The following is a 21,706-nucleotide window of genomic DNA, read 5'->3' as shown; positions in this document are numbered from 1 at the left end:
GGAAGTACCCAATAAGTATCCACTATCACTACTATGAAAGCAGATTCAGGCATGGAGAATATATAACCCCTAAGAGTTTTTCTAATTGTTAAGATTCCAGGAGAAGGAAGTCATCATTAAAACTAACAGACTCTTGGAGTTCTCTTGTGGTTCAGTGGGTTAAGGATCTGATATTGTCACTGCAGTGCCTTGGGCTGCTGTGGTGGCATGGATTTGATCCCTGGCCCAGGAACTTTCACATGCCGAGAGTGCAGTCAACAAAAAACCAAAAAAGAGACTCTCAAGAGTTATGAGGGCAATCAACCCTCTCAATCAGTAGAGGGATCACAAAGTCAATCAGAAGCCAAGGGGATTCTATGAATAAGAAGAAAAGAAAGATGGAAGAGGACCTCCTATGCAGGTGTAGCCATGAGATGGTCAGTCCTTCCACGGAAATCAAGGCCACGTCAGGTGTAAGTCATCACTCACAAGTTTTATGCCTTCTTTTACCTGTAAGGTTTTCAGTGGGTGGTATGCCTGATTTTTTGCTGAGAAACCGAACTGCCTCTGGACACTGGTCATTCAATAAATATTTTCAAATACCTACCGTATCTAGACACATAATTCTAAAAACAAGCAAATTTCTGGCTATCATCTTGCCAACAAGTCTGCCTTATAACAACAGTCAAATCACAGATACACAAAGCACAAGTCAACTTCCATTTCCAGAAATCTGACATCCAAGATCTCTTAAACCCTCCACCTGCAAAACAGCAGGAAAAAAAAAAACACCACCACATAAAAAGCCCAACTACTAAGCATATATTTTAATGTGTCGCTGAGCCAGTGGAAAAATAATGAAAACTTCATTGGAGCCCAAATCAAAGCAAGACTAGTGATCTAAGGAAGGAAATGAGCACAGAACCAGAGGCACCTGCAATACCTAGTAACTGTGAAATTCATTTTCTCACTATGTGGGGAAAGAAAACAAGACAAAGTCCAATAGGAGATTCCACATAAGGCTGGACCTCCAAAGGGCTGGGCCAGGGGTCAGGGAACCATGGCATGTGGGCCAAATCTGGTCTGCCTCCTGTTGCTGTATTGCCTGTGAGCTAAGAGTGGTTTTTACTTTTTTTTTTCTTTTTGGCATGCCTGCAGCATGTGTTGGTTCCTAGGCCAGAGACTGAACCAAACCAGAGCAGCAGACCCAAGCCGCTGCAGGGACAGCACCGGATCCTTAACCTGCTGAGCCAGAAGGGAACTCTGGCTTTTACATTTTTAATGATTGAAAGAAGTCAAAAGAAGAAAAAGACTTTGTGACATGTGAAGATTATACAAAATTCAAACTTCAGTGTCCAGTCATAAAGTTGTATTGGAACAGAGCCAGGCTCATTTGCATTTGCTGTCTGTGGCTGCTTTTGCACTAGAGCAGCAGAGAAGAGTAACTGTGACAGAGACTGTGGGATCTGCAAGGCCCACTGTGGCCCCTCACAGAAACACTCGTCCAGCCCTAGGTTATAGTCTCCAGGAAAAAGATAAACCTGAGACAGAGGGGAGACAGAGGGAAGAAAAGGGGAAAGAGAGAAAGTGAGGGAGAAGGAAAACAAAACACCCTACATAAGGGAATAGCAAGGAAATTTGTTTGTTTTAACCTTCATGCAGGGTTAAAAATAAATTAAAAAAAATATATATATAGGGAGTTCCCGTCGTGGCCAGATCCAGCATTGCCACAGCTGTGACATAAGTTGCAGCTGTCGTTCGGATTCCATCCCTGGCCTGGGAACTTCCATATGCTTCAGGTGCAGCCAAAAAAAAAAAAAAAAAAGGAAAAGAAAAGGGGGCCAGTGAAATATAGAGGATCTGGAGTTCCGTCGTGGCGCAGTGGTTAACGAATCCGACTAGGAACCATGAGGTTGCGGGTTCGGTCCCTGCCCTTGCACAGTGGGTTAACGATCCGGCGTTGCTGTGAGCTGTGGTGTAGGTTGCAGACGCGGCTCGGATCCCGCGTTGCTGTGGCTCTGGCGTAGGCCGGTGGCTACAGCTCCGATTCAACCCCTAGCCTGGGAACCTCCATATGCCGCGGGAGCAGCCCAAGAAATAGCAACAACAACAAAAGACCAAAAAAAAAAAAAATATATATATATATATCCCATGAGAATTCATCACCATAAAAATAAGCTGGTCTTCATGTGGGTTCAAGGCCCGAATAAGGCCCAAAACACTTTATACAGAAATTCTACTTCAAGGCACTCATGAGATGCTAGTCCTTCAGCTTCCTCTAGAAGCAAAAGCAAATTTCTGAGCAAAATCTCCGTCACCTCAGGCCTAGATGGATTCTCACAGAAACATTTCCAGAGAAAATGAGCTCCAATTCAAGAATCACAAAACACATAGGGACCAAGGCCATGAATAAGAGTCAGTGGAAACAGACTCAAAAAGATCTTAGTTGTTGGAGTTATTAGACAGCATAGAAGTAAGTTTCATGTGCTTAAAGAATAAAAGAGGGGACTGAAAATACCAAGTAGGGAAAAGACACAAAAAAATGACCATAAAGATCTGAAAAAATAACTAAACAGAACATCAAGAAATAAAATATTTAATAAGTAAAATTTAAAACTTGGTGAATAGACTGTATAGCAGATTAGACACAGGTGAAAAGGATAAAAATATAGGTAAAATGTTCTATGGTCCTTGTTTCATTCAGGAAAAAATACACTGATTAACTTGATTTTTTTTTTTTTTTTGCTTTTTAGGGGCTCACCTGCAGCATGTGGAAGCTCCCAGTCTAGGAGTGAAATCGGAGCTGCAGCTGCTGGTGCATGACACAGCCATGGCAACAACAGATCCGAGCCACGTCTACAATCTATACCACAGCTCATGCCAATGCCAAATTCTTAACCCACTGAGCAAGGCCAGGGATTGAACCCCCAACCTCATGGACTAATTGGGTTCATTACCACTGAGCCAGAACGGGAACTCCTAACTTGAGCTTTTAAGTATGCTATTTAAAATATTAAAGAACTAAAAGAATAAAAACAAAGTATACATCATCCAAAGTAGCAGAGAGAGGAGCTCCCGTCGTGGCGCAGCAGTTTAACGAACTGACAAGTATCCATGAGGATGTGGGTTCGATCCCTGGCCTCACGCAGTGGGTTAAGGATCCAGCGTTACCATGAGCTGTGGTGTAGGTCGAAGATGTGGCTTGTATCTGGTGTTGCTGTGGCTGTGGTGTAGGCCGGCAGCTACAGCTCCGACTGGACCCCTAGCCTGGGAACCTCCATATGCTGCGGGTTTGGCCCTAAAAAGACCAAAAAAAAAGTAACAGAGAGAAAAAAAGAGGGGAGAAAAGAATACAATTTTTTAATCATCCAATTTAACCCTCTAAAAGAAGTTAAGAAAGGTGATCTCCCCTCCCCAAAAGGTAGAGGCAAGATAAACAGCACAGGATGGTGGAAATAAATCTAAATATACTCATAATAAAAGCAGATGGACTAAATTATATAAGTAAAAATCAAAAGAAACACAGTTTTGAATTTGGTGAGAATAGGCTCCCTTTATACCCTGGAGCCATTTTATCAATCCTACATCCCAGGACCCACTTTTTTTTTTTTTTTTTGTCTTTTGTCCTTTTAGGGCCGCACGTGCAGCATATGGAGGTTCCCAGGCTAGGGGCCTAATTGGAGCTCTTTGCTGCCAGCTTATGCCAAAGCCACAGCAACAACAGATCTGAGCCACGTCTGTGACCTATACCACAGCTCATGGCAACACTGGCCAGGATCCACTCTTAATTCTCTCTACCTACAAAAATAGTAACAATAATAATAGCTAACACAAATATAGAGGTTACTATATGCCAACAATTATCATCAGTGTTTTTCATATATTATAATAGCTGGAAGCTGGATGTTGTACCTTGGTGACCAACCAAACTAGTCCTGTTCAGATTTCACTCTTATAGGCAGCAATATCTGGTCCACGAGTCAACAGGTGGAGCACTCACTGACAGGAGGCCAGGTCTGTCTCTCCCATCTCCTGGCCACATCCACTACCTACCCATTTTTCCTGGAGCCCCTTCACTTCCTCCTCATGGGCTGACTTCTGCTGCTGCAGGGCGGTCTGCCCCTCTTGCTCAGCCTGGGCCAGCTGTTTGGTTGCAGCATCCCGCTCCTGTTCTGCCCGGCTCCGTTCAGTATCCAGTTCCAGCTGTAGGCACCTCACTTCCCCTAAGACACCAGGGACAGGATCTGATCTCTGAGCCTCTGCTCTCCACCTTTCACTCCTTTCTCTCCTCTCTCATGAGTAACTCCCATCTCAGAAGCCCTGGGCCTGGCTCCAATAGCTTCCCACTGTCTCCCTGGCTTTTGACATCCCCACGGATGAAGTGTGCCCATCCCAGGTCGGGTCTCACCTTGGATTACCTCCTTGGCTTGAGTGATAGTTTGAATCTGGACCTCCAGCTGCCCCTTGGTGACTTCTATCAGAGAATTCTGTTGCTGGGCCTCAAACAGACTGTTCTCCAGAAGCTCCTTGGCCGAGCTGTCAGGTTCAGGAATCAGGAGAGTTCTTACCCAAGAAGCCCCTTACCCTTCCTTAAGAGGAGGTGGGTTCTAACTACTGGCCATCCAGAGAAGTTAATGGGGCAATTACACATTCATAACTCATTTAGAACCCATATACTCTGGGCAGGGAACTAAGCTGGCTACCCTTTGCCTTGCAAAGCTCTCTCTGCCCCTGGTGAAACTGGGTCTGGCTCTACCTGAGCCCCAGCAGTTGTTCAGAGAGGTCCTGCCGGTCCCGCTCCACAGCCTGCAGCCGCACTTCAAGAGCCGCCTTTTCCCGCACCAGAGCCTCCTTCTCCTGGACTTCCCGGGCGAGCACCTCTTCCTGCCGCTTTGCCTCCTGACGCAGCTGCTCCATCTGAACTGAGACTGCCTCCTGCTGGTGATGTGCCTGAGGGGAAGTAATTGATGAGATACAGAGCAGAGGCAGGACCCCCCCCAACTCCCGCTCCCAGGGCTGCCATCCCCAGAGTAGGGCCACTGGCTCTTCAGAAATTCTAATCCCAGCATTTCAAATCTCAGAGCCCTGAGCATTGTCTATGCATATGAAGTGCCATTTATCCATTTCTCTGACCAACCCATAGAGCCCCCTGCCCCAGAAACAGCAAGAGATCTACCTCTAAGGAGCTTTTAGTCTTAAGGAGAAGCAAGACACATACACAATACCACGAAGAAAGTGATTGGGGCCCTGAGAAAGGGACTCTGAGACGGGAGATTAGTTATGTGTAACTCTTAGAGCATGAGAAGTTTGGGTCACTGGTTCAGAAAAAACTTGGTGAATCCCCTGTTATGTGTTAGACATTGTGCTAAAAACTGGAGGAATAAAAACTAGTAAGAAATAGCCTTGCCTTCAAGGAGCGTTCGATCTAATGGTAGAGACATGTAAACATAAATACGGCATAAAGACTGTGGTAGTTGAAAAAACATAAGGTACTATCAGAGCATAGGAGAGGCATCTAATTCAAACTGATGGATGTGAAGCAGTAGGGAATCTGGAGGATTCCTCCAGGAGTTCAAAAAACCGGAAAATATACCCAAACTAGTCATTTCTAGGAAGTAAGATGTTCCCCTTTCTGAATCATCTCTATAGTATTTTCATTTATTTTTTTAATTCTTTTTTTTTTTTTTTTCCGTCTTTTTGCTATTTCTTGGGCCGCTCCCGCGGCATATGGAGGTTCCCAGGTTAGGGGTCTAATCAGAGCTGTAGTCTCCGCCCTACACCAGAGCCACAGCAACGCGGGATCTGAGCCGCATCTGCAACCTACACCACAGTTCACGGCAACGCCAGATCATTAACCCACTGAGCAAGGGCAGGGACCGAACCCACAACCTCATGGTTCCTAGTCGGAGTCATTAACCTCTGTGCCACGACGGGAACTCCTAGTATTTTCATTTTTGACAGTGAGCATGCCTTATACTTCAATGGGACAGTAGCAGTTTTGTCTTCTCACCTCGCTTAGTTTCTCTTGAATTTCTTCCTTCTCTTCCTGGACGCCCCTGAGATCTGCCTGCAGCTCAGCCCTGGCCGCCTCTGCTTTTTGCAGCTGAGCCTCCAGGTAAGTGTTCTTTTCCCACAGCGCTTCCCTGCTCCTCTCCACCTCTGCCAGGCCCACCTGCAAAGCGCTTCTTGCCTGCTCTGCTGCCTCCATCCTGCTGCACACAGACTGGTTCTGCTGTTCTAACTACTGGCCAAAAAGGGAAGGGCATCAAAGGCAAAGGGTTACAGTTTAGAGATGAAGTGCTGAGAGGGAAATACAAGTGAGACATCATCTGCTCAAAGATAAACATGGGAGTGCTTATAAGAGATGGGGACTGAGCACTCATTCGGTCTAGGACCTTTATTCCAAGTACTAGATGGGTTGATGCTGGGAACAGGTAAAAAAGGCAAAATCCTGTCCTCAGAATTCTGTGTAAGGGAACATAGATTATTTCTGGGGCTCAAGGGAGGAAGGGTAGTGAAGAGACATGTTAAATTTGCAAACTCTAGGGGAGATTCTTTGAGATTTAGGCTCTTTAGCAGATCCTTTTCTGGTGGTTGCTGGTATCTCAAACAATAGGATTAAAAACCATGTCCTTCCTTCTAGAGGCCATGGGCCTTCTTCCTAGTCCTGATGATCTTACCTTAAAGCCCAAAGGTGGTTCTGCTGCAGATGTAAAAGGGGTCTATTTTTTTTTTTTTTTTGGTCACATGTGTGGCATACGGAAGTTCTGGTCAAGGATTGAACCCACGTCACAGCAGCGACCAGAGCTACTACAGTGACAAGGCCAGATCATTAACCTGCTGAGCTACCAGGGAACTCCACCAGGGGTCTATTTTTAATGGCTGAACCTAGGTCTTATAGTCTCTGCTGTATTCTGTACTGTAAACGTTCCTTTCACTCATTCCAGGACTACATTTGGGAGCTGATCTGTCTCATGCTGATCCACTGAAGAACTCTTCCTTGTCATAGGCATTAGCTTTGTCTGTCACTGCTTGCCCTTGGTTGGAGTTCAGCCCTACCCAGTGGATCAGAGAAATCTTTGCTCACCTGGAGAAGCTGCTGGTTCAGTCCAACTTTATCTAAGGCCAAAGCCTCATTTAAGGCACTGAGCTTGACAGCTGCAGCCCGAAGATCAGCTACCTCAGCCTTCAGGCTGTTCTCAGAACTTGACAGCTCCACAATAGACTGTTCTGCCTAAAAACAAGAGGGTTAAAGAGTTTCCTTTTCCAGTTTTCCTGCAACAGTGAGCAGCTCACATTCCCAACACCTGCTGCTTCCCTTGTACAGAGATCAGCTAATACTTCATTCCTTCCTTTACAGTCTTTGGTCTTTTTCAGCCACCCTACAGCATATGGAGTTTCCAGGCCAGGGATCAGATCCGAGCTGCAGTTGCCATTGCCACCTATGCTGCAGCTGCGGCAACGCCAGATCCTTAACCTACTGTGCTGGGCCAGGGATTGAACCTGTGTCACTGTGCTCTTGAGATACCGCCGATCCTGTTCCACCATAGCGGGAACACCTCTTCCCTTACATTCTAAACAACTCTCCTCTTCATTCATTCATTCATTGAGGCATAAAAGAGGAACTCAGTACAGAGGTACAGACATCAGGATGTATAAACTTCTACAACTATAACAATACCATAGACAATGTAGGCACAAAGTGCCCTGGGACCTCAAAGAAAGCATTAATTCAGTTTGGGAAAATCCAAAATGCCTGATAGGAGAGCTGACACTTCAGTTGGGCACCGAGGGATAAGGAACATTGCGTGGTTAAAAGAAGAGGAAAGAGGTGGTCAAAGTATTAAAAGTCACAAAAGAGGAGGTAGAACTGAGAATGCAATTAGTGCTGTGTGGCAGGAGTGAAGGTTTATTAAGAGTTAAGAGTTTATTAAGACAGGAATCTGGAGGGAAGAGGAAGCTAGAAACAGTTTTGAGCAGGTGGAATGTGGCACCAAGGAGCTGGGACACCACTGAATGGTTTTAGAAAAGCGATTGATATAACCAGATTTATACTTTAGAAAACCATTCTAGGGAGTTCCCTTGGGTTGCAGTAGGTTAAGGATCCAGCATTGTGACTATAGTGGCTTGGGTTGCTGCTGTGGCAAGGGTATGATCCCTGGCCTGGGAACATCCACGAACTGTGGGTGCAGCCAAAAAAAAAAAAAAAGGAATGTAAACCATTCTAATTCCAATATAGAAAGTCAGTTGGGAGGAACAGAACCCCAAAGCAGAAGTGAGGGAAGAGGCAGGAAGGGCCACAGCTTGCAGGATGAAGAATGAGGCAGGCTGCATGCCCTTTTCCTAGAAATACAAATCTCTGAGCCACCCGCCCACCCAGCCAGGAAGGCAAGGCCCACGCACCTTTGCTAGCACAGCAGTCACTTCTGTTTGCTCTTGCCTCAGCAACTCCCCTTCTAGGCGACTAGACTCCAGGGCTTCCCGAAGGGTGATCAGTTCACTGAGAGATTCTGACTGTTTGGCTTCCAGGCTCGCCAGCATCTCCTGACTAAGATGGGAAAGAGAGGGGGCTTGAGGAAATCTCAGGTAGTGGCCACACCCCAAAAGATAACAGGAATATAATTGCCTTTATAAAGCAGAAGAATGAAGAAAGATCTCTAAAAACTGATAAGGAAAGATCTCCAAGACATAGAACATGAAAAAAGCAAGGTGCAGAACAGTATATGCAGTGCACTACCTTTTATGATAGAAATTGGGGTAAATAAGAGTATGTGTACATATTTGCTTAAAGCAGCACTGGAAAAATTAATAAGAAATGAATTTAAATGGTTATCCACAGAAGCAAGAGGGGACTGAGTTTTGTTTTTGTTTTTGTCTTTTTGCCTTTTCTTGAGCCGCTCCCGCAGCATATGGAGGTTCCCAGGCTAGGGGTCAAATCAGAGCCGTAGCCACTGGCCTATGCCAGAGCCACAGCAACACAGGATCCGAGCTGCGTTCTGCAACCTACACCACAGCTCACGGCAATGCCAGATCCTTAACCCACTGAGCAAGGCCAGGGATCAAACCCACAACCTCATGGTTCCTAGTCGGATTCGTTAACCACTGAGCCATGACGGGAATTCCATGAGATTTCTCTGAGTATACCTTTTAAAAGAGTCTGATTTGAAAGTCATATAAATATTAATAAATGTATTATCAACTTAAATTAAATTTGAAAACAGAAAATCATCTTTGTGGATTGCCTATTCTTTTTCTTGGGGAGACCATTCCTTGCACAAGTGATGATCCTTATAGTGGTTCTCAATATTCTATTCTTTGTGCCTATTAGGTGCAAGGAGCTAGAGAACAGGAGAGGAGGGGATGTACCAAAGGCAAGAAGATACAGTCCCTGCTACCAGTTACTGAAGACCTACCATATGCCAAGGCTCTGTGCTGGTATTTGCAAAACACTGCTTTAATCTCAATGACCCTTTCAGAGTAAATATTATCATCCCCTTTGTACAAATAATCTGTCCAAGTGGCAAAAACATATATATATATATTTTTTTGTAACATGCCCACAGCTCGTGGATGTTCCCAGGCCAAGGACTGAACCTATGTCACTGCAGTGACCCAAGCCACTGCAGTGACATTGCCAGATCCTTAACCCACTGAGCTACAAGAGAACTCCCCAGAGCCATAATTTAAACCAAGTTTTTGCCCAGCCTTAAATTCCTTGCCTTTTCTATGTTATCATGTTGAGGAATTTACAGATTAACTGGGTCTCTTTACTCTGGAATTCCTTTTCTTGACCAGTTCATCTTCCATACTTCCCAGGTTAAATCCTGCCCTTTGGCCAGCCCAGCCTCCTCTGAGCATGCCATGAACATTTCTGCCTCCTTTTTTTTTGCTAATCTGTTCCTTTAGCCCTTATCCCACTCTACCGATCAAAACATGTCAAGGCCCAGCCCAATGGTTCCCCCATCTCCCATGAAGCTTTCAATAATTAACTGTGATGCCTGTTCTCTCAGAGGACCTAGATTGAAGTTCTATTTTGCTCATAGTTCATATGGCCACAGTTTATTCGTCTGTCTTCCCCATTAGACTGCAAACCGCTTGAGATCAGGGCCTGTATCTTATTTCTGTATTCCCCAGAGCCCATCAGACCTTCTGTGCTTGGCAAAGCTGGATGAACCTTCTGTATTCATCTTTCTGCAAAGGATGGAGTAGTCAGCTAATCTGAACCCACCACATGCCAGGCTTCAATTTATTCCACTTTCTAAGAGAAGGGGCTCAGAGGGAAGGGTGTGGAGGGGAAGATCAAGCCTGAGTGAGGAGGGGGCTGGTCACACCTACAGGCGCTCCCGTTCTCGGACAGCCAGGTGCAGCTCCTCCTGCTGCTCCTCCTTCTCGCCCTGAGCAGAGTCGCCCTGCAGCTGAAGCTCCATGTTTGTCCTCCGTAGTCGCCAGGCCTCCTGCTCCAGCACCTCCAGCTGCTGCTGCAGCTCCTCCCTGGTCTTTTGCAGGAGCTCTCGCTCCCTGGAAGAAGGAGCTCAGAGGTGAGCAGAAACCTTAGAACCTTGGAAGGATTTTAAATCCTTCTTGGAAGCACACATCACAGGGTCAAAGGAGAGGAGTGTCTGTTTCCTTTGAATATCTGATCTTCCCTTTGAGCAGGAAACTGTTTTTTAATCACTGCAAAGACCCAAAACTGAGTGAGCAGGAACAAACAGAACACAAAGCAAGATGGCTCTGAGCAGCCCTGAGTCTCGAGAGGAACAGGGTCAGCCAACCAAACACACGAATGGGATGGGTAGACGGCCAAGTGAGGACTGAGCCTGGGAGGAAGGGTGGGATGAGCAGCCCCCGCTCACCTGCTCAGAGAGTCCACCTCCCCCTGCAGGCCCACAGTCTGCCCTGCCAGGGTGTCCCGCTCCCCGGTGAGCTTCTGCAGCCGCTGTCTCAAGGCCTCACCCTCTTCTTCCCACTGATGATGCTGCTGCTGCAAGGAGCTCACAGCTTCCTGACAGCCTGAAAGCTGCTGCTTTAGGTCCTGCATAGGGACAGTAACAGAAGTGAGGTGGAGAACAAGTCAGGGCAAAGGAAGGAAGGCAGAAACCTGAAAGTAGGGCTGGGCCAAGGGGGTTGGGTGCTGGTGCAACAAGGGTAAGCTTTGAATAGAGTTGTGGCCAGTAGAGTTGTGGCATGAGAGATAACTGGTTTCTGTGGCTCCCAAAGTCTCAGCGTCCATCATCTTCAAATGTACAACTGGGGGAGGGGGGTTGTTGGTAAGTGTGGTCGGGCTCTTTAGAATTGGGGAACATTCACCCCCACTCTCCCAGAGCCCCTCTTTGTATGGTGCTAGGTAAAGACTGCCTGCAAAGTGGAGCCACCAGCACAACTGTGCAGATGCAGAGATTCTAGGGGGCACTTCCGGGTGTTGACAAAAGACTTCATGACTGGTCCATGTAGCAAAAGGGGCAGTCTAGGCTGGGAGGGCGCCTAGGGCACGAGGCAGTCTAGACACTCATCCCTGTGGCTGAAGAGGAGTGCTGGGGTTCTCACCTGCACAGCCTGGCGTCTCTGAGTCAACACAGAACGCACCAGAGTGAGGGCCTTGTCTGGCTGCTGGGAATCAAACTGGGAGAAGAAGCCACTAGGATCCAAGTCCAAGGAGTGCTCGTGACCAGAGCCTTGGGCCATATGGTCCCCTTCTTCTACCATGGCCTGAAACCCAACACAGCAGGGTCACCCTCCTACTGACCAAGGCCTAGGATCCAATCAGAAGACTAACAACTCCAGCCTGGAGAAATGTGATGTTTTCTTTCTCAGGTCCTCTCTCCCAGGGGCGGGGGATGAGGGTATGGGGAGGAGCAAAAAAAATGGGTTCCTTCAATGCTTCACCTCATCCAAACCCAGGAAAAGTGACAAGGCTAGAGTACCTCTTGAACACTCCATGAATAAATGAAGGAAGAGGCTACTGAGGTAACAAAGACCAGAATCCAGCTGCTGGCCTGAGACGTGCAGCTGGCAGTAAGAGAGGGCCTGCTATCTTACGGTTAGCTACCCCTTAGGGTTCCTATCTCCAAAGACTCAGAACTCATCCTCAGAAACCCAAACTCCTCCAGGCACATCTGGGAGGACGTGACAGTCTGGGGAGGAATGGGGCATGACCGTGGGTCCCCAGTACCTGGGTTATATCCTTGATCACTTGCTGTAAAGACAGCCTCTCCTCTTGGGCATTCCTACTAAGAGATGCCTCATGTTCCATTAACTCTGCATGATTTGCCTCCTGCACAAGAAACAAAATAGAACCTATGAGCCAAACTCTCAGAAGGTAATTTATCATTCTATACCCCAAATCAACTGGATTCTCATTCTGTCTCCTCTGTCAACCCCACTTTTCCCTTGACCACATGTGAATACTGATGCTGTCCCAGGACTCTGAAGACAATGTGAGGTGGTGATTAAGAGTTCAGATTAAGGGATTAAGAGCTCCAAAGTGGACGGCCTAGATTAGAAATTGTGCTCTATCACTAACTAGCTTGGTAACTTTAGGCAACTCCTTTGAGCCTCTTTCTCTTCAAAACGGGAATAATTAATAGCAACTACTCCACAGATTTGTTTGAGGCTTGAATGAAAAAATGTCATGTCAATTACTTAACACAGTGTCTGGCACAAAGCAAATGCTCATTAAATGTGAGCTATCATGGGATAAAGGATGGCTGCTGTCTCAGAACATCAAATTGATGCTTGAGACCTAAGGCTAAGCCAGAGAAACCTCTAGTCCCAAGGCCAGCAATAAACTCAAACTCTCAAGACCTCCTCTTCTTCCTACTTTACTGTGCTAGTGAAGGCCAGAAGATGCAGACCTGCAGCTATGTTTTAGTTTTGCCTATGCAAAATTTGAACCAACATTTGTAAATTGAGAGATTTTATGAAATTCATAAAAATTCATAAAAATCTGAATTTCTGGCTTAAAAACTTAACAAATGGGCCACACCAGCCACCATTCCTACACGGCAGTAATTTACTGAAGTTGAACAGTGGATGCTTCCTCCAGATGGGACATATATTCTTCAGGGTCCTGCAGTCCCCACTACTCCTGTTTCCTTGCTGTTGAGATTGTGTCTTCTGCTATAGCGAAAACTAAATATGAAACCACTGGAAAACCACGATTCTTACAGCTGAATCGATTTTACTCATTTACATTATGTAGGGCCTGCAAATTCCTGAACAAAAAGGAATCACAAAGGTGTAAGCAAGTCTGGCTCCCAGCTGATCCCAGCTTGGATGAGAAGACTAGGCATGTGCATATGGATAGGGGTGCAGGACTCACCCAAAATCAGAGATCTGAAAATCCCAGGACATTTGGAAGGAAACATGGAATCAAGCCAGAGGTTCTAACATCCAACCTTAGAAAATCCCTTTGATAATATCTTGGCAGATGTTAAGCCAGTGACACTAACCTCACTCCTTCACAAGACGGACTGTTTACCACACAGCTCTAGCTGTAGCCAAGCTCTACCACCTTGTAGTTTCTAGTCACTGGCAGTGCTTGCACTCCCCTGGGGAACATTAAATAAGCCAACCTCTTCCCCAGTGTCAGCCCTTCTGTTATGTGAAGGCAGCTATCATGTCTCCCAAGCCCCTTCTTCTCCATCACCATGCTCCTCAGTTGTTTCCCATATGACTAGGTTTTGAGTCCTTTCTACACATCCCCGCCTGCTTCGCCAGGGTGCCTCTTCATGTGTGTCCCACCGTCTCGGAGGAGGGCCCACTGCACATGTGCACCTTGGAAGCTCCCCCAGGAATACGGTAGGGAGAGTAGACAGCTAATGTTTATTAAATGAACAAATGGATGAATTCATTAATTTTCAGATTCAACCAAAATTTACCCTTTAGCTTTAGGGAGATTTCATCAAGGGAATATTTAACTGGTATCCTGCACTTTCTATCCATAGAGGACAGGAAGCTACAGGCCCACACCCGACTCCTCCCCAGAACAAAGGATCATGTACCAGGATCTTCATTGTCTCTCTCAGAGCCTTTACCATCTTTTCATAATCTTCATTCTGCTTCTGAGACTGGGTCAGCAGAGCAGAAAGCTCGGTCACCCTGGAGAGAAGAGCACAGCAGGGTCACCGGGGCACCCACTGATGTGGACAGAGCTACTGGGCAGCACACCCTGCCCCAATACAGACATCCCCACTGCAGCCTCCCCAAAGTCCCTTGGGCACCCCCAACCCCTGCACTCCCTGAAAACATGACATTATAGCCTTGAATTCGGGGTGGGGAATCCAAAAGCCACTCAGACACATGCAGGGATTTACCACATCTCAGGGCTGGAACACGTGTTTGGGGGCCCGAGAGCTGAAGGAAAGCCCTGGCCCAGGCCCTTCCAGGCCCCGCTTGATCTTGAAGTCAAGCATCCTGAAGCCAATAAGAATATCAGAATTGCCACATGGGATAGTCCCAATGTCCCTCCAGCCCAAGATTCTGACTGATGGGAAAAAAGGAGGGGCAATTTGGGAGAGATTACAGTCAACCTCCCTAAAATTAACCTCAAAGTTCAGGGAAATCACCAGACATCTTTATCACCTAACAACATATCCCAGAGCTCAGTACCTGGTGTTGTGTGGTTAGCTAAATAAATACTTCTTGAATGAAGGTCATTTAGGAGCTTAATCTTTTGTTTCAAAGTCCTAATTTTATTCTGTATCATCTTCAAGAGGCCACAGATGCAGCATATGGAAGTTCCCAGGCTAGGGGCTGAATCGGAGCTGCAGATGCCTTAATCCTCTGTATGGTCATTCATTTAACTATTGTATCATTCAATAAACATTTATTGAGTGTCTACTATATGGCAGGTGAAGTACAAAACACTAGGACACAAAATTACTAAGACATGGTCTCTGTCCTTGTGCTTCCCAGCACCTTCACAACCCAAATAAGACAAATTGCAACATGGAGTTCCTGTTGTGGCGCAGCAGAAATGAATCCGACTAGGAACCATGAGGTTTCAGGTTCAATCCCTGGCCTTGTTCAGTGGGTTAAGGATCGGGTGTTGCCATGAGCTGTGGTGTAGGTCGCAGACGTGGCTCAGATCTGGCGTTGCTGTGGCTCTGGTGTAGGCCAGCAGCTACAGCTGTGGTTAGACCCCTAGCCTGGGAACCTCCATATGCCATGGGTGTGGCCCTAAAAAAGACAAAAAGACAAGACAAAACCAAAAAACCCCTGCAACTCAACTACGCCACCAACAGGTGGTGACACAACCCTAGCCATGGGGTAAAAACTGACCTTTGCCCTGAGATTCAAATGGAGCTTTACTTAAAATCTTTACTCTTCTTATTGTTTAAAAATTACTTTATCAAAAAAAAAAACAAGAACCAAAGCTAACCAAGAAACAAACAAAAATACCCCAAAACTAAATAATCGATGAGATCAATGTTGTAACAAGCATTGGTCTTCTGACCTAAAAGACCATACATTGTAATTTAACAGGTTATCGAGGTCAAAAGAGAAGTGATGTTTGAACTATGCCTTTGAGGATACTGCAGAGAGAACAGAGGGAGGCATGCAAGAACTTGGCTCGTCTGGTAATGGCAAGTAATTTGGTATTTGTTTTGTTTTGTTTTGTTAAGGGCTGCAGGTGCAGCATATGGAAGTTCCCAGGCTAGGGGCTGAATCGGAGCTGCAGCTGCCAGCCTACATCAGAGCCCCAGCAATGTGGGATCCGAGTCGCATCTGTGACCTACACCATAGTTCATGGCAACACTAGATCCTTAACCCAATGAGCAGGACCAGGGATCAAACCCGCATCGTCATGGATACTAGTTGGGTTCATTTCCATTGTGCCACAAGGGGAATTCCGTAGTTTGGTATTGATAGATTGACAGCCAGCTCTGTAAGTCACCAGGAGAGAAAATGAGCTGTAAGAGAGTCTGAGGGCAGAGGGCAGACGTGGCCCCAACTGTGGCACTGGGTTTCAAATTAGTCGACTCTCTCTGGCACATCCCCTTCCCCTCTGTGGAAGGAATGATCTGCATATCCTCCCCCTCCCCCAACTATCTCGAACTCCCTAGGGGAGGCACCTTTCCCTCAGCTTTCCCTTCCTAGGACCCAGCCCATCTCACCGATCCTGAAGCTCAGCCTTCTCCAGATCCCCTTGACTCTTAAGCTGTATTAACTCCTGGCTCCTTTTATGGGCTTCCTTCTCCAGCTCCTGGGTCTTAGACAGTAGCAGCATCAGCTGGGATGGTTCACTCCCATTCAGCCTCCCAGATCCAGTGGATTCCCGGGCCTGTGGTGCTCCCACAGTCAAGCGCAGACAACAGGTCAACAGGGACCCAGAGAGCTTCACGTGCTCAGCCTTGAGCTCCATCAGGTCTCTGAGAACAAGCAAGGAAAGAGCAGATTCCAATAGGCACCAGAGAAGGGAGTGCGGAGGTCAGGCCCAGTGAGGCCTGAGGAACAGGTCTAGGAAAAATCATTTGAATCCAATAAAACTATCCCTCCCCACCACATCTTCCACCTTTGCCTTCTCCCCACAGCCTGATCCCCCCTTCTACAGCAGCCCACCGCCCTAAGTCTAGAATGGGTAGGGGCAAACTGCCTCCCATCTTATCCCCACACTGACCTGTCAGTGGCTGACTTCATTTCCAGAAAGTGACGTCGGAAGGTCACCACCTCCCGCCATAGACTGAGAAGGCGACCATGCTCCCCTTTCAGGTAGCCCTTGAAGAACTGTATGTTCAGAAACCCAGGTCATATCAAAGGGCAGAGGACATCTTTGGCCAACACAGGAGTCTTGGATTCCTCCCGACTCTTGGGGAAAGGAAGGAGGGGCTTACAGGGATACTTTATGAATGGGAGTCTATATTCAGCTGGTGCTGAGGTGTTTAATAAGGTCAGCAGTGGGATTCAATAGGTCAAAGGGACTGAGATGATATATGGCCTTCCTCGAGCTAGATCAGAAAAGGATAAACAATAGCTGCTCAACAAATGGTAGCTATTACCAACGTTACCACAGACTATAAAATGAGGATTAAATGATATATGTAAATCACCCAGCATAATATCCTCCCAGAGCAAAGGCTCAGGAAACATTAGTTTCCTTTAACTGGGTTCTAAAAATTTCTTCCTCATTCAATTTCAATAGTTACCTCCTTAGCATCTCAATCGCAGACTTCCAGGAGGGAGGGCAATAAATCTTAAGATCCATCTGAAATCTAAGCTAGTCCTTATGCAGGAACAGAGTGGCTTGGTGTCACGCTACCTGCTAGCAAAACCTCGACTGGGCAGGTAAAAACAGAAGTAAGCTGACAGCCCAAGCAGGGCAGAGCTGCCAGTATCAAGTGGTGAGCGCAGCCAGAGACTTTAACAACAGTTAGGTTTCCATCCAAGTCCTGAAGTTAACCCCTTCCAGCACTGACCAGGGCAGTGCCCAGAGTGCAAGTCCTCCTCTCACTGTTCCCAGCCCCTGCTTCTCTTACCTCCTGCTCCATCTGCCACTGGCTCTCCTTCCTCATTAGCTCATCCCGGGCCTGGCTCCAGTCTACTGTCAATTTTTCCACATCTTCCCGAAGCGCTTTATTCACCACGTCAGCTTTTTCCATGTGCAGCCGAAGCTGGGTGTTCACCTCTGCTAGACTCTCACACCTGCACTGGGAAGGGATAGGAGCAAGTACAAAATAAAGGTCTGAGCCAACACTTGGACCTCTTGGAATAAGACGACAACCACTGGAACTTTCCATTGCCAGGAACTGAAGGCTGAAGTCCTTCGTTCTAATGCACATTAGCCCTCAAGACAGAGGTTTCCCATGGACCTTCTCCACCCGCCAGCCAACTACCCAGGCCAGAAAGTTGGGGCCCATCACCTCTGTTGCTCCTCCTCCAATCGGATTAGCAGCTGTTCCAGGTTTGGCTCCTCCACATTTTCCCACCTCTGAGGGATTGGTGCCTTAACCAGACAAAAACAAGCCTAATTTACCTCCAAAGAGAACACCCTGCAGACCAACTCCCTGATACCATCTCTATAGCAGCCCATGTTCTTTGTCCTCCTTCTTGGCAATCTGCCTCTCTCCTCAATCCCTCTCTCCCAAAGTGAACCAGGGACTTCTCTTGAAAGACAGCATTTGGTAGTGAAAAGAACTTTCAACCTGGAGTTTCCATGATGGCGCAGTGGAAATTAATCTGACTAGGAACCATGAGGTTGCGGGTTTGATCCCTGGCCTCGCTCAGTGGGTTAAGGATCCAGTGTTGCCGTGAGCTGTGGTATAGGTCACAGATGCAGCTTGGATCTGGCATTGCTGTGGCTCTGGCGTAGGCCAGCAGCAACAGCTCCAATTAGACCCCTAGCCTGGAAACCTCCATGTGCCACAGGTGTGGCCCTAAAAGGACAAAAGACAAAAAAAAAGAACTTTCAACCTGAGAAGTATATGATACAGCTTTCACTAATGGCCTTGGCTTCTACCACGTTACTTTTTGGACCTTGGGAAGTTATAACTTCTCTGAGCTGCAAAGTCTTCAGCTGCAAAGTGAAGGTGGTATCATTCCCCTGGGAAAGCTGCTTCGCAGATTAAGTGACATAATTCTATGATAATGCCTAAGGATGCCTGGACTACAGAGAATGGATGGTATGGAGTAGTCTTGCTCCTCTCCTTCCTCTGAGAGAACTCTTCCAAGAGTAATGTGAGAAGGTGCTGAGAGGGAGCTGGAACAAAGGCAGATGGGTCTTTGAAAGCCAGTTCTATGTAGCCAATAGCACAAAGAAATCCCTCTGCCATGAACACACTCTTCTTCCAGGCCTGCAAGGGTGCAATATCTCTCTATGACAGATAAACACTGACACCTTCTGGAGGAAAAATGCATCTCCTCCCTTGGATTCCACATCATTTCCAATGTGATAATATTAAGTCTCCTAAAGTGGCATTAGAGAGCCAAGGGTTGGAATATGACAGGCTAGGAATAGTTAGGTCTGATGAAGGTATCTGTGTGATAAAGCTCTCAAGGGCTGACAAAGACAGACTGCTACCAAGCCTCACCTTATCATACCCCAGCCTCCCTCAGTCAGCAAACAAGCCCTCAGGAGGAGCTCAGGAGGAGCACAGAACAGCCCCACTCACCCCAGTGGCTTCCAGCCGCTTCTCCAGCTCTTGGCTCCAGCTCCGGTACTGCAACACCTAAGAGAAACAGAGATCATGGCAGTAAGCAGGCAGATGCAAACAGCCCAAAGCAAAGGCCCCAAGGGTTGTGGGCAAACCTGCTGTGAATGAGGGACTGGGTGATAATGAGGTGAGGCCATAACATCTCACGGTTTCCATGTGGACATTTAATACATTCTATAAAACTCTTACGCAGGAGAAGTAAGTTCATGGGCTTTGGAACCAGAACACCCAGGGTCAAGTCCTAGCTCTAGACTTGGGAGAGCAAACCTAGACAACTAACCCTTGTGAAGGTCATCATGGAAAGGGATGCCAGAGTAGTTCACGGAGAAGTTGTGAGCAGCAAAGGAGAACTCTTTATTAGGACATTCCTGCCCTCTTCGGCCCCCAGCTCCACGTGGTCTCTTTCTCCCTCCTGAAAGGGCAGCTGCCTCACCTTGGCCTGCAGCTTCCTCACAAGGGTTGCTTGCCTCTGCTGTGCCTCTTGGGAGCTCTTCAGCTTCCGCCAGGAGGCTGCTTGGTTCTCTGCCATCTGCTGCTGCAGCGCCAGCACTTGCTCCTCTAGCACCAGCTGCAGTGGTTGGGGCTTCATGTTGTTCAGCCTGGGGCGGCCTGTCTCCATGGAGGAACCAGACAGTAAGCCCACAGGCCCTTATGTAGCCAGAGGCTGTTTGCTTCCAGCAGGGTCACGAATCATTGTTGTCCCTTGGACCTCCTCTGGAGCTGGGGACCAAAGCACACAGTGGAGTTGAAAGAACTGTCTAGATGACTCACATTTATTCAGTAAACACTCATTAGGTCTGGCAAAGCTGGCCTGGACAGGTAAATAGGTTCCTTTACCACAGGACCCCTCAGAGCTTTTAAAAGGCTAAGATGGACCTAATTGCTAAAGGGGAGCTATGATGAGCATCTTTCTCCAATTTATTAGACCGTGAGACAAGCGCACAGGACTAGTGTTTCCTGGCATGCCTTCTGGAACTCCGCGCTAGACCAAGAGTTTTCCACTGCATCCCTAGTGCCTGGCATAGTGCTCAATAAACTTTTTTTTTTTTTTTTTGTCTTTTCAGGGGCACACCCGCGCCTTAGAGGTTCCCAGGCTAGTAGTCGAGTCAGAGCTGAAGCCGTCAGCCTAGCCACAGCCACAGCAATGCTGGATCTGAGACATGCCTGCGACCTATACCACAGCTCACAGCAATGCTGGATCCTTAACTCAGTGAGCAGGGCCAAGGACTGAACCCATGTCCTCATGGATACTAGTCAGGTTCATTAACTGCTGAGCCATGAAGGGAACTCTAACATTTGTTGACTGAATCACTGAAGGTGCTTTTGGGTTAGCAGGGGAAAGAGACATAATTACAATACAATGTGGTCTGTGCAGTAATAATAGAGACACTGCAGGATGGTAAGGGAAGACAACAGAAGGGCTTTTAACCTAACCTGGGGGGCTGTGAACGATGTGAACTATCGTCATCATAGTTACCACTTGTTAAGTTATGTATAAGTCACTTTGCTAAGTGCTTTACACACACGATGTCATTCTGGCATCACAAGAATTATGACACCGGAGTTCCCGCTGTGGCTCAGTGGTTGACAAACACGACTAGTAACCATGAGGTTGTAGGTTCTGTCCCTGGCATTGCTCAATGGGTTAAGGATCTGATGTTGCTGTGAGCTGCGGTGTGGGCTGGCAGCTGCAGCTCCGATTTGACCCCTAGCCTGTGACCCTCCATATGCCTCAGGTGTGGCCCTCAAAAGACAAAAGAGAAAAAAAAAAAAATGATGACTACTTATAGAACAAAGAAAAAAAAAAAAAAAGAATCATGAAACCCTCCAATGCCCTCCTATCACACTTCAGTGTAGGTACTAGTATAGCTCTTTATATATGGATGATGCTGAGGCTTACAAAGGTGAAACCTCAGTTAAGAAATCAGAAAGGTGGGAGTTCCCACTGTGGCTCAGCAGGTTACGAACCCAACTAGTATCCACGAGGATGCCAGTTTGATCCCTGGCCTCACTCAGTGGGTTTAAGGATCTGGCATTGCCACGACCTGTGGTATATGTCACAGATGCAGCTTGGATCTGGTGTTGCTGTGGCTGTGGTGTAGGCCGGCAGCTGCAGCTCTGATTTGACCCCTAGCCTGGGAACTTCCATATGCCACAGGTGAAGCCCTAAAAAAAAAAAAAAAAAAAAAAAAAAGCAAAAAAGAAATCAGAAAGATTAAACAATTTGAGTTCATACAGCTGGCATTTAGTTGACTAGAGATTTGAATACAAGTAATTTGACTCTCTGATAGAGCAGCAGGCCTTTCGGGCAGGGGATCCAAAAGAGAGGGAAGGAACCAGCTTCAGCAGGATGGCTGCCCTCTTCACCTACCAGGAACTGGGCCAGGATAGGACAATGGGAGCAGGTGGGGGAGGCCAGCCTAACCAGTGACTTCAGAGGTACCCAGGAGATGGGGAGGCAAAAGTTGGGGGTGCTCATCCAAGCTCTGCTTCTAGTGGGCTCTATGACCTCAAGCATGCCATTTCCCTTTCAGGCTCCTCATCCAAAAATGAGGGCACCCAGCTCCACGGCCTCTGAG

The 21,706-nt window shown here is 47.1% G+C and overlaps 1 protein-coding gene across 34 annotated transcripts in view; it reads right to left on the bottom strand.

Moving 5' to 3' along the window:
• Window positions 1-21,706, bottom strand: part of CEP250 (centrosomal protein 250) — a 56,682-nt gene that overhangs the window by 25,803 nt on the left and 9,173 nt on the right. For 8 of the 34 annotated variants that reach the window (XR_014832228.1, XR_014832229.1, XR_014832224.1 and 5 more), the window contains 17 exons: window positions 19,561-19,847; window positions 19,086-19,142; window positions 17,838-17,920; window positions 17,454-17,619; window positions 16,598-16,704; window positions 16,095-16,349; window positions 13,980-14,076; window positions 12,149-12,250; window positions 11,524-11,685; window positions 10,833-11,011; window positions 10,315-10,497; window positions 8,383-8,527; window positions 7,067-7,213; window positions 5,990-6,220; window positions 4,736-4,929; window positions 4,388-4,515; window positions 4,033-4,202 (listed from right to left, as the gene is read on the bottom strand). Coding sequence is in view for 23 of the 34 variants with exons in the window: in XM_001929408.5 (XP_001929443.1) it covers window positions 4,033-4,202; window positions 4,388-4,515; window positions 4,736-4,929; window positions 5,990-6,220; window positions 7,067-7,213; window positions 8,383-8,527; window positions 10,315-10,497; window positions 10,833-11,011; window positions 11,524-11,685; window positions 12,149-12,250; window positions 13,980-14,076; window positions 16,095-16,349; window positions 16,598-16,704; window positions 17,454-17,619; window positions 17,838-17,920; window positions 19,086-19,142; window positions 19,561-19,746 (2,592 nt within the window). In the remaining 11 variants the exon portion in view is untranslated. Of the gene's footprint in view, window positions 1-4,032; window positions 4,203-4,387; window positions 4,516-4,735; window positions 4,930-5,989; window positions 6,224-7,066; window positions 7,214-8,382; window positions 8,528-10,314; window positions 10,498-10,832; window positions 11,012-11,523; window positions 11,686-12,148; window positions 12,251-13,979; window positions 14,077-14,291; window positions 14,392-16,094; window positions 16,350-16,597; window positions 16,705-17,453; window positions 17,625-17,837; window positions 17,921-19,085; window positions 19,143-19,407; window positions 19,848-21,706 lie in introns of those variants that run through there. The other 26 variants (XM_085003672.1, XM_085003673.1, XM_021078258.2 and 23 more) reach the window with 17 other exon arrangements.

Source organism: Sus scrofa, chromosome 17 (assembly GCF_054392235.1).
Source record: "Sus scrofa isolate SSC_HxYL_T2T_F1_AM1 chromosome 17, Sscrofa_HxYL_maternal_Yorkshire_Landrace_v2.0, whole genome shotgun sequence".
NCBI classification, from domain to species: domain Eukaryota; kingdom Metazoa; phylum Chordata; class Mammalia; order Artiodactyla; family Suidae; genus Sus; species Sus scrofa.
The sequence above is the reverse complement of the archived record's forward strand: the minus strand, read 5'-3'. Positions and strand labels throughout refer to the sequence as shown.